This window comes from Sus scrofa, chromosome 14, assembly GCF_000003025.6.
Source record: "Sus scrofa isolate TJ Tabasco breed Duroc chromosome 14, Sscrofa11.1, whole genome shotgun sequence".
Lineage (NCBI taxonomy): Eukaryota > Metazoa > Chordata > Mammalia > Artiodactyla > Suidae > Sus > Sus scrofa.
Genome location: NC_010456.5, coordinates 89,445,005 through 89,457,143, shown reverse-complemented (window position 1 = coordinate 89,457,143; position 12,139 = coordinate 89,445,005). Strand labels below are relative to the sequence as shown.

The 12,139-nt window shown below is 49.6% G+C and overlaps 1 protein-coding gene across 1 annotated transcript in view; it reads right to left on the bottom strand.

Moving 5' to 3' along the window:
* The window catches only part of WDFY4 (WDFY family member 4), a 279,361-nt gene that overhangs the window by 175,579 nt on the left and 91,643 nt on the right, over nucleotides 1–12,139 (bottom strand). Inside the window, 5 exon segments of the mRNA XM_021073024.1 lie at nucleotides 59–280; nucleotides 1,350–1,426; nucleotides 1,824–2,061; nucleotides 3,043–3,137; nucleotides 4,637–4,851. Coding sequence (XP_020928683.1) covers nucleotides 59–280; nucleotides 1,350–1,426; nucleotides 1,824–2,061; nucleotides 3,043–3,137; nucleotides 4,637–4,851 — 847 coding nt within the window.

The following is a 12,139-nucleotide window of genomic DNA, read 5'->3' as shown; positions in this document are numbered from 1 at the left end:
GATTCACCACATTTTCCTCAAGCATGGGTGAAACCAGCTTTGACCCCTGCCACCTTACCCAGGGGCTGAAACTCTTTCTCTTCTGTAGACACAACTAAGGAGAGGTCTTCCGGGCAGAGGCTGACAGAGAAGCAGACGAAGGGCTGCTCGGTCCTGGACAGGTGGCGCACCAGGGTTAGGAAGCGCAGTGGGTGGCCCTCGGTGACCGCACTGTGCCTGCTGATCAGGAACCAGCAGGAGAAGGTCAGGCCCCCGGGCGGAGGGAAGGACCTGGCAGCACCTGGGGTCAGAAAACAAGCATGCCTTTAGGCTTTGTCCTGCTGCAGAGTCCTGCCTAGACTCACCGTGGCCCGACTCAGCCCAGCCCTACCGTGTGCCAGCCCTGTGCCTCGCCTTACTCACACCCACTTTACCTCGACCCCATGCGGCAGAATGCTCTTAGCTTCTTATTCATACTTGGCAGGAACAGGTCATATTCCCTCCAGGACATGAGCCTGGATCCTTGAAGCCTCTCTCTAATTCTGGCCCACCTATTATCCTACCCTTCATTGCCAAGGGAGAGGAGAGGGGGCACAACCTTGAGATCTGTCCTCATGTGGCCCACTGATCAGGTGATATAAAGCCGGGCTCAGTGCTACACGGAGCAGAGGATGGCGACCTAAGTTGGCTGAGGATTACAGGGGAATGCTCCACTCTATGGCAACCTGTGCCCCCACATTGTAACAGGGTTGGCAATAGAGACGGGGCCCACTGTCCTCAATGAATGGGCAGAATCACACTTGGATCCCCACGTCAATGGGCCGTAATTTCTGGGGCCCCTCAGCGCCCACCCTCCCATAAAAGCCCAGACCCCAGCCCTCCCCACAGGGAGTGCCTGGTCTTCAGCTGAATGCAGGACAGTGCAAAGCACGCCAAGGCCCAGTCCATCCCTACACGAGCCAAGGACAGTCTTGGTCCTGGATGGCTATCAATGGAGAACTCATATTCCTTTCTAGAGAGAGCTGTAAGGTGGGGTAAGGTGTCCATTTTAGGCTCTGTCAGTCACTGACAAAGGGCATCTCACCCAGGCTCAGCTACCAAGTCACCAATTGAGCCCATCAGTGCTAACTGATGCCTCTATGTGCAGAGCCTTGCCTGGGCCCCTGGGATGCACAGGAAACAGGACAACCCTGCCCCGAGAAAAGCGTGCCCATGGGAAGGACAACTCCTCTCCACACATGAGGACCAAGAGGAAGACTCACACTTTCTGGAAATGCCAGGTGGAAATCTAGAACCAAGGCTCCCAGGGACTTACTCCCAGAGCAGGAGGTGGGGACCTCAGCAAGCTCTACCACCAAGGACGCACCTACCTGTCCCAATTCCTCCGGAGACTGAGTACTCGGTACTGGTTCCCATCACCGTAGACAGGGTCGGAATAAACAAACAGCTGGGAATGGGAAAGTGTCTCAGATCATTGAACAAGCCCACCTCTGGCATCTCCCCATCTATCCTTCTGCAGGGGCCTAACTTCCCCCAGACCATGAGGCCCTGTGGACAGGAGTGGTTGATGCTGCCATCATGGCCCTAAGAAAGGGATCCACTCTGGAGGCAATAAGGGAGGGAAGTCCAGAATGCAGACACACAGGGGAAGGGGAGGGTCCTGGCCCTCCATGGCTGGGAATGCTGCCCCTGAGAAACTGCTGAGAAGATGGGGTGTCCATGACCCACTTTCCACCACTGAGTGTGAGAGCTGATGGGAACTACAATTTGTAGTCAATATTATAACCCCCAAGGCACTGGGAAATTAATAAAGTATATTTCAGGTATATGAAAGCCTGTCATACCCGTAACCTTCCACGGACATGTCAAATTCCACGAACGATGGAGCCAGGGCCGCCCTCTGAGGCTGCAGGTTGCGTGGTGAGGTCATGGAGATGAGACTCAGGGCTGTCTGAAGGGCGGTGGTGGAGCCCTGGGTCTGTCCTGAGGGCCTGGAGGCCTGTATGACTGCTGGGTGGGGGCTGGCATCCTGGGCGGCAGCCGCAGGACCCTCGGCAGGCATTGGTGCTGCTGCCTGTGACCCTAGGGCAGCAAGCCAGGAGAAGAGTTGTGTCTGTGCCTATGTTCAAATCATTTCAGCCCCTCTTCTGACAACAGCCCTGATATGTCTGCCACAGCCCCGAAGGAGAGCCCCAGAGCCCCATGCATTTCCTTTCCATGGGGGTGGCCTCCTGGGCCTTCCCAACTGACCCTCCAGCCCAGGCCCTCTGCTGATTTTGATAACGTGGAACCGTGGTGACAACTTGCTCCTTCTAGAAACTTCTTTTAATTCCATCAGAGCCCCCACCCTTTTCCAATACATCATTTTCTATTGCTGTCATTGGGCTGCCCCCCTGGCTATCCCTTACTCGGGTTTGTCCTGGCTCTCTGGCCTCCATACTCTTTCACAACATTGTGTCTCCTTCCAAGCTGCTTCCCACATCTGCTGCCAGCCCAAGCAAGCTTGTCTCTCCAGCCCTGCCTTTCAGTTGAGCCTCCTTATAAGAGGCCCCCACTCCCATAAAAGAGGTGGTGGTGAGAGTGTACTTGAAGATTCCCATGCAATCTTCCATTCAGCATGTCCATGGCTTTCTTTTCTCCAAGCTGGTTCCCTGAACCAGCACCCTTCTAGGCACCAAGCCAATGCTTTGTCCTCCTGACCCCCTAACTGCCCCCTGAGCACTAAGCTATGCAGAAAGCTGACATTGTACCTGTGTCCACAGGCAGCGCTGGGTACTTCTGCATGACCTGAGACATGAAGGTTTCCACGCTCCCTCCCAAAGGGATCAAGTACACTCTCACCACCACCTCTTATATGGGGGTGGGGGCCTTTCTCCTTACAGATCTGGTCTTTATATTTGGGGGACCATTGGTCTGGTCCCTATGCTTTCCCTCATTTGCTCCACTGAGCAGCAGTCAAAACCATTTTTAAGTCTGTGTGTTTCCCATCTACTGTAAAAGATCCCTTACAAGGAATGCATATTCTCTTTTAAATCCCACTATCTTTCTTTCCTCTGTCCTCACCTGAGCATCCAGGGTCCCCTCCATGCACAGGAGATGAATTGAGGACTTTTGTTGCAGCCGATGGAGGTGAAGGAATTCCAAGACCTAGAAACTGTCTGAATACCATAAGAAACAAAGGAACCAAATGAAGACACCTTACAGGCTGAAGTTTTCTAGGGCTTCATCTGAGCACTGTCCCAGATCCCAGGGCTTGCTGGTTCCCCTTCCACACCTTCATTCTTCTCTCTGCCTGGAACCCTTTCCTCAAGCCATACAAAACAGGGCGTCCCTGACCTGGCACCCAGACCAGAGAGCTGGTAACTTAACAGGTGACCAACTGGGAGTCTCAAACTGAAACTTGGGAGGGAAAGGATTTTGTCAAAAACAACTTCGTCATGGAGTTCCCGTCGTGGTTCAGTGGTTAACAAATCTGACTAGGAACCATGAGGTAGCGGGTTCGATCCCTGGCCTTGCTCAGTGGGTTAAGGATCTGGCGTTGCCGTGAGCTGGAGTGTAGGTTGCAGACGCGGATCAGATCCTGCGTTGCTGTGGCTACAGCTCTAATTAGACCCCTAGCCTGGGAACCTCCATAGGCCATGGGAGCGGCCCTAGAAGTGGCAAAAAAAAAAAAAAGACCAAAAAAACCCCCCAACTTCATCATACTTTAAGTTTCTAATGGAATTGACTGAACAGCTGAATTAAGCATGGTGGCCTTGTCTGACAGCCCCATGGCTAGAGGCTGAAAAAGGCTGGCCTGGCCCATGGGTCCATGGGTCCCATGCTGCTGGCTGGAAGGACTGCTTCCATCCCCTGCGGTTGGTCCTGCGTGTTAGCAGGGGTCAAGCAGGCTTGTGGCCATGGGCACCACCCTCCCTATACCTACATTGTCCAGGGTGGGGAGGCCTGGCCACCAATACTTAAGAGACCCTTGACCTCCCTCATGCAGGCTTTCTTTCCTCTGCCTTTTTGTCTTCTGTGTCTGCTCCACCCCATGCATCTCCCCTCCCTCCATGTAGCTTCATGGAGGGGCTGCCATGGGGGAAGCCCCTCAGGCTACAACAGTGCTGCCTCCGCTCCCCTTCTTGTTAGGAGACCCAGTCACTGCCCACATGCCAGCCAAGCTCGCTGTGGTCTAACCTCTCAGCAGTCAGGCCCTCACTGCCCCCACTCCACCCCCACCCTCATCAGGGCATCTTCACATGCCCCGTTCCCTCCTCCTCTGGTCTGGTGAACATGTGCACAGGCTGCAGGTTTCAGCCACCTCTGTTCTCTTGAAGGCCCCTCTTTATGCCCAATCTCCCAACTGAGGTCCTCCTGGCTCCTCAGAGCTCTCAGTCTGCACCGAGCAGCCCCAGCAATGAGATTCTGTACTTTCGGCAGGGCTCTTTGCTTATCGCGCCTCTCCCCCAGACCATCAGCTCCAGAGGAAATGCTGCATCGGCTCTGTGGGCCACATGCTGCTGCGGACCTAAGGCTCCTCCCTGGACCTGCAGTGTCCAAGGCTGGGAAGGGGAGAGGGCCACAGGGACACCTGTCCCTCTGTACTCATACTGCACACAGTGCACAAGCACAGCTGCCAGGGGCTCGGCAGCGTTTACGGCACGGCGCACGGTACCTTAATACATCCGGTTCAATGGCTTGGGAAGCTAGCTTTTCAAAAATCCTGATGAGCCTTGAGTGCAAGGGGCTGTTGCCGGTGCTCAGAGGCTGGTGGCAGGAGGTCATGAGGGTCCTGAGCATCCCCGCCTCACACATGACCTGACGGTTCCTCTGCGACTTCACCAGGGACTGGATGTGACTGGCCATGGAGCACTGGATCTCCTCAGAAAGCTAAGAATAAACAAAGAAGGCGGTAAGCCCTTGAGATGGGCCTGGTTTTTGTTCGTTTGTTTGTTTGTTGTCTTTTTTTGTCTTTTTAGGGCAGAACCCACAACATGTGGAAGTTCCTAGGCTAGGGGTCAAATCAGAGCAACAGCTGCCAGCCTACAGCACAGCCACAACGACATGGGCTCCAAGCCGCATCTGTGTCTACACCACAGCTCACAGCAACGCCTGATCTTTAACCCACTGAGTGAGGCCAGGGATGGAACCTGCATCCTCATGGATACTAGTCAGGTGCATTACTGCTGAGCCACAATGGGAACTCCCAATGTCGGCCTGTTTTGTGGGCCACTGTGGTAGGCACCTGACTAGGCCCTGAGTTGCCGGTGGGGCGAGGAGACTGGGCCCCACAGCCTGTTCTCACTGCCCTCCGTCTCGGGCGCTCTCAGGCGGGCCCTCCTCACATGAGCTGCCGAACAAGTAAACGCCTTAACAAAGAGGCTGCAAACTGGCAGGAGAGAGGCTGCGTCAGCCTGAGACATGTGGTGTTTGACTCACATGACTGTTTCTAAATGGCCAACATTTAAAAAGTCTGGAGATTCTCCATAAAAGTCCAGGCAAGGGGCCTCCCTCACAGAAGGAAAGGTGTGGTCAGGCTGCTTTGCCATCCTGCGTCTGTCAAGAAGCCGTGGGGCTGTGCCCAGTAGTGGGTTCCACAGCTACCCCACCCCCACTGGCATCACTCAACAGTCCTACATTTGAGTTTGCAGCCCTGGCCTAGAAGGCAGAGTCCTCCTGGGAGTGCCAGCCTGCAAGAAGTACCCCTCGCTGCCTGCTGTGGCAGCTTCAGCCTTCTCCGGCTACACGTGGCAAACCACACCAGAGTGTACTAGACCTGGACGTCACAGCTCCCATGGGAAGCCTTCGCGGACACCTCCCCTGTACCTCTCAGGGATCTCCCCTTCACACATTCCCTCTAACCCTCCTTTGTCCATCTCTCTGTCCTCAGCGCATGTCTGACCCACTCTTCTCTTACCCCTACCAGATTTCAAGTCACTTCACTGTCTTTATATCCTTTGAGTCCATTGAATAGAGTGCATGTCAGCTCAGTAAATATTTGAGCCAAATATAAGACGTTGTTTTTACAATTTTCCTATCTTCATAGAAAGATAAACCCTTGGAATTCCCAGCCCTCTATGGATATAGACATGGAGGGGGTGGGTGGAACTTCCTTCACCAAAACTCTAAGAAGATCCACATTCTCTTTTCCTTTGTATAAGATACTGTCTGAAGTAAGATCTTAATGGAATTTTCCTACAGTGGAGGCTGTGGGGGCTCCACCCAGACCTTCCCCAGGTCAGTGTACCCATCACAGCTGCCCCTCCTCTGCAGGACAGCCCTTCCCAAAGTGATGGCTGCCTTGCCCAGGGGTTATGCAGCCCCCACAAACATGCTCATTCCCGCATACATGTGTGTACACCCACATGTGCATACCCTCATGTGCATGCGTGTACACACATTCATAAAAGTGTGCACACATAAAGACACACACCCAGACTATAGCCAGTGAGGTCACGCCCTTCAGCTTCTGTGGCCAAATTCATGCTTGAGAGTCCTGTCCTGTGCGCTCAGGCTGAAGCTAGACTTCAGTTGACAGCACATCCTCACCCAGCTCCTTCCCCTGCACCATCCTGCTTCCCTCACCACCCCCCTTCTCCTCAGTCCCTCCCTCCACAAATCCCATGCACCTGTACCCCTGTCCTGGACTCCACTTAGGGGAACTCAGTCTGAGGCCCTAGCCTGCTTTGCATTTTGCACACCTTTGTTCTAGCATCTGCTTTCCAGAAAAGACATCTGCAATGATGTACATTATGTCTAGGTTAGTCCACCAATGTGAAGCGAGGAATCACCATAAAGTCACTTAATTGAAGACTCTCTTTCTAATGAGGACCGGCTTCTGGTCCCATCAAGTCTTGGGCCATCTGTCACCACACCCCCATGAAAGCTCTCCTGAAGCCTTTCCCCTTCTTCCTTCACCCCCTCAAGCAATTATTAACAACCTCTTCAATTTCAGGTTCTAGGTGAAATTCCAGGCATTTCAAGGTGAACATGTGCCTACTCTGAAAATCACCATAGGCTAAAGGTGAAACAGGTAAGGACACATTCTCAGCACAGCAGGAGACATTCTCTGGCAGAGAATTTGGTGTCTGGGAGGGGAGAGCTTCCCCACAGTCCTTCACACACTTCCTGTAGCTCTTGTAGGTATAAACGAGTCCAGGCCTGGTATCTACTTTGGAGGCCAAACTTTAACCCTGTGATGAGACTACTTCCTAGATATTTAGGACGTGGCAGGCTCTAGTCCAGGCATTTTGACATGTATAGAAAATGCAATCCTGTGTGGGACTCTATGAGGGGGTACTATGTATGTCCATCGATAGATGATTGGATTCGGAAGATGTGGTATATATACACAATGGAATACTACTCAGCCATAAAAAAGAATGACATAATGCCATTTGCAGCAACATGGATGGAACTAGAGAATCTCATCCTGAGTGAAATGAGCCAGAAAGACAAAGACAAATACCATATGATATCACTTATAACTGGAATCTAATATCCAGCACAAATGAACATCTCCTCAGAAAAGAAAATCATGGACTTGGAGAAGAGACTTGTGGTTGCCTGATGGGAGGGGGAGGGAGTGGGAGGGATCGGGAGCTTGGGCTTATCAGACACAACCTAGAATAGATTTATAAGGAGATCCTGCTGAATAGCATTGAGAACTATGTCTAGATACTCATGTCGCAACAGAAGAAAGGGTGGGGGAAAAAACTGTAACTGCAATGTATACATCTAAGGATGACCTGACCCCCTTGCTGTACAGTGGGAAAATAATAAAAAAAAATAAAAATAAAAATAAAAAATAAAATAAAATAAAGGAGCCACACAGCTTTCCCTCCTGTCCTCCCACACCTTCTCAAAGTATGACATCTCTAGCTACTGCCTCAGACTGAGGGCATTCAGTGAAATTCCCATTATTACAAAAGCTTCAGTAACAGTTTTGACCTCAAATTTTAGACTACTGTAATTTTAGGTTAATATTTAAACTACATTAGAACGGTTTGTCATAGGGGCTGCTCCTGGGTAGGATTCTGTCACTCCACCAACATTGCGGATACCAAGGAGAGAGCTCATCACTGAAAGAGGGTCCCTGCAATGGACCGAATGCTTGTGCCCCCGTCCCCTACTCACTTGTTGAAATCTTAGCCCCAGTGTGATGGTATTTGGGGTGAGGCCTCTGAGAGGGGCTTAGGTCATCAGGATAGATCCCCCCTCAAGAGTGGTATCAGTGGCCTTAGGGAAGAGACCCCAGGGAGCTCCCCCTCCCTTGCTCACATGAGGACACGGGAAGAAGAGTGCCAGGAGTGAGGGAGAGGGGCTTCAGGAGACCCCGAACCTGCCAGCACCATGTTCTTGGAATTCCCAGCCTCCAGACCTGTAAGGAATAAATTTCTGTTGCTGGTAAAGCACTTGGTCTATGGTATTTCGTTATAGCATCCTGAATGGGTGAAGATGGTCCCCTTCCCTCTCACTATGGGACCTGCACAGCCAGCCTGAGCTAGGTGAGGGACATGTGTCGCCCAACAGGGACCAGCAATGCCAGATCTAATTTGCACTAAGCAATTCCATCACTTTCACCTTAGAAGCTCTTCCAGGTGGCAACCTCCTGACTCCCTTCCCAGGATCCTTCTTCTGATGCTCTAAGCACCTATTCCTGCCTCCACAGACCCTGCACCTCTGCCTTCCTCCTCCACTCTCCTCAAAACAGAAAAGCCATTCTTACCCTCTTGCCTAGAACTCTCCCAGAACTTGGATTATTTAGTAACTGCAGTCTTTTAATTTGGGGTGAGAGTTGGGGAGACAGTCTGCATGAAGCAAGATGCAAAAATAACATCACAATGTATTATTAATAAGAATTAAAAAGAAATGTCTATGATCTCCAGTTTTTATTACCAGCACTTCACTTATTGCTTTGGGGACTTCTGGCTTTCTTTTTTGTTGTTGTTGTTTTTGCTTTTTTTTTTTTTTTTTTTTCCCTCACCAGAGCAGGAATACTTAAAACCTAAATATGCAAAAAAAGAGAAAGGAAATAAGAAAAAGTTTTCAAAAGAGAGAAATAGAAATGCTGATCTTGTCTAATGATGCCACAAGTTTACTCCCAAATTGCTCAATACCCCATAATGGAGGAGGGAAAATTGATCGTTCTCATTATCGTTGCAGCTCTGTCAATACCAATATTGCCTTGTTTTGAATAAAATGTGCTGTTTTTTTCAATGTTGGTTCCAGTAAAATGGGGTTTTAGTGAAAATATGAGCAGTAGCAGGAAACCAGTCTGGTTTCTCCCCATACAAATGGATTGATTTCCCTAACACACATTACTTCCAGTGCAGGAAGGGGATAGTGGTTCAATTAGGACTCAATGGTAAGCGCTCAGGGTCACCAGCAGGCTGGACCCGCAAGGCAAATTATCACAGAGTGATGTGCGGGGCTGCCTGAAGGAGTTTTCTGGTCTCTCCACTTAGCAGCTGAGGCTTCAGGTCGGTCCTTGTCCAGCTGTGGATGTTTAATCTTCTTTATCTCTACCCTTCCTCCAACTTTCTCACCCGGTCCAGATTAATATGCTAGTCCCAGAGCCCAGGAAGTTCTGGGTCCTGATAGGGTACGTCCCTCCAAGGAGGCATGGGCTTTTGGTACATCAGTCCAGAGTGTGACTTCTGGACACTAATCACATTGTCCTGACCAGGAGAACGACGAACAATCAGATAACCAGGGTCTGCCTCCCACAGACACTTGGAAAGAATTAGGGACTTCTACCGAGCTACTCAAATTTGGACTAGTTGCTTATTCCGATGTGGATGAAATGTTCTTTATTTGATGATTTTAGAAGAGAGAGGATACACTTTCAGTGACCTCCCCCCCTTCAGGGATGTTATGGGTAAATAGGGCCCACAGATGTGTTTTATTTGACAAGTTGTTGTGGTTTTTATCTTTGCTTACTTAGAATTAGTTCTCCGTTTATATGGGTATAAACTTGCCATTTTGACCTTTCCCCACTAGCCTGATACACTCATTGGCGGTATCCACATGGCTTGTAGGCATGGAAGTCTGTGATTCTGGTTTAGGTGTAAAAGGGTCCAAATCCCATTGAATTGGTAGAATCCATATCTAAAGGCATGGCTTTCTGGATGCACTTGTATGGATTTGCAACTAAGACCAAGATGCATGTCTGTTCTAAATCTTCTGTTCTTTAATGAATCACATACGTGTGTGTGTGTGTGTGTGTGTGTGTGTGTGTGTGTGGTGGCCAATACTTCCTCATAAAAGACGCCTAGGATTTATATTTGTAATGTATTTGTCTTTTTCCAACTTTGCTTCCCATCCTCCCCTTCGTTCCACCCTGTATTATTCCCTAATAACATTCTTACCCTTTGCTGAATACACCATAAACTTTGTGACTGATGCTGAAAGTTGAGAAGGTCTTTTCCAATCCCATCCCTTTGCTGAGGTTTTACTTATTAATCAAAGGACAATTCACATGTCCTCTCACCTAAGAAGACTTTCCTGACTTTTCCAACTAACACCATGCCCACACGTCAATCACTATAAAGCTGTTCTAGGACACAGCAGGTGCACCTGACCCAGAGGGCTGAGAAGGTGGTCAGAAAAGGTGAGGTGCCAACTGAGTGTTGAAAGATAGTGAAGACAGAGCCAGGACAACATGGGAAATTGTCTTTCCAGGAGAGGGAACAGTGTGTGCAAAGGCCAAAGGGTGGGAGTGAGTATGGCCTTTCAGGGAAAAGCTGGGGTCACAGGCAGTCGTCGGCCAGGCTCAATCACCCTCTGCCCTCAAAGCCCTGCCCTGCAATGAACCTGTGGTCAGGCCTGAGGTGGAACATGAGAACATTGCCAGGAAAAGCAGCTTGTAAACATCCAGCTACAAGGATGCCTGCATATCCTAGAACCTGAAACATCTGTAGAGAGTTTCCATCACCTTGGACATATAACCCTCACCCCATGAAAGCCAGATCAGATGAGCAGTGGTGCCCAACAGAGGGTTCTGTACAACCTAGCATCAACTGCCAGCCAGAACCCTTCCCACCTGTGGCTGCAGCATCCTCAGTAACTCAGGAAGGGAGGGATTAACTTACCTGAGTATCTCTATTGCTTTGACCAAAGTAAACTGCTGACACGACTCTTTTAACAGATTTGTTGTTGGTAACAGACTGCCATCCATGATTGTCTGGAGAAGATTCCTCAAACAAGACTACAAAGAACATAGTCTCTCGTAGCAATGAGGGATCCATTTCTAACCAACCTGTGGCTCCAGCCCTGATGTGTTGCTTCAGAGCTTCCAAATAGACACTCACCCTCCTTCCATCTTCTGGGCACAGGGCACACAAGTATCCACCCCAATTAGGTGCTGATTTGACTCTAACTAATAAGAAAGTTGGGCTAGTCATTTACTTTCTCTAAGGCTCAGTTTCTTTTTTCTTTTTTCTTTTTTTTTTTTTTCTTTTTTTGGTTGTGCCCATGGCATGCAGAAATTCCCAGGTCAGGAATCAAATGTGAGCCACAGCAGTGACAAAGCTGAATCCTGAACCACTAGGCCACAGGGAACCCCTCCTTAGCTTTAAAATGAGAATAATGAACATACATGACCCTCACAGGTATGTTTTTGATGGGAGTCAACAGAAACAGCATCTGTGAAAGCACCTTTTCTTATAGGATGCTAGTGTTTGCAGAATATCAACCCCTTCTAGTTGCTGTCTTCTCTTCTTACCTAACATCAGTGAGATTCCTGATTGATTTATCAATTAATTTATCGATTGCATAATGCCAGTTGGAAATATATTTAAAATATATCATATTCCATTTAATATTTCCAATATTGTATATACCATGACTCTGAGCCCTAGGAACACAGAATCCCAAAGACAGAAGAGAAAGGTGGGGAGTGGGACAGGGCCATCAGCTGATGAGCACATACTATGTGCCAGGTTTGGTCCTAACTTCTGTCCAACTATACTCTCCACTACTCTTTCCAATGGCAAATATTATTCTGAGAACACTGAGACTGAAGAGGTTTCACTATTTTCCTAAGGCGACATAGGCAATGAGTGGCAGAACTGGCCCCTCAACGCAGGCCTTACTCCAAAGCCCCTGATTTTAACACTGCATCATGCACTCATTACAAGGAAGGGAACTTAGTATCCCATAAGGGGCATAAACTGAG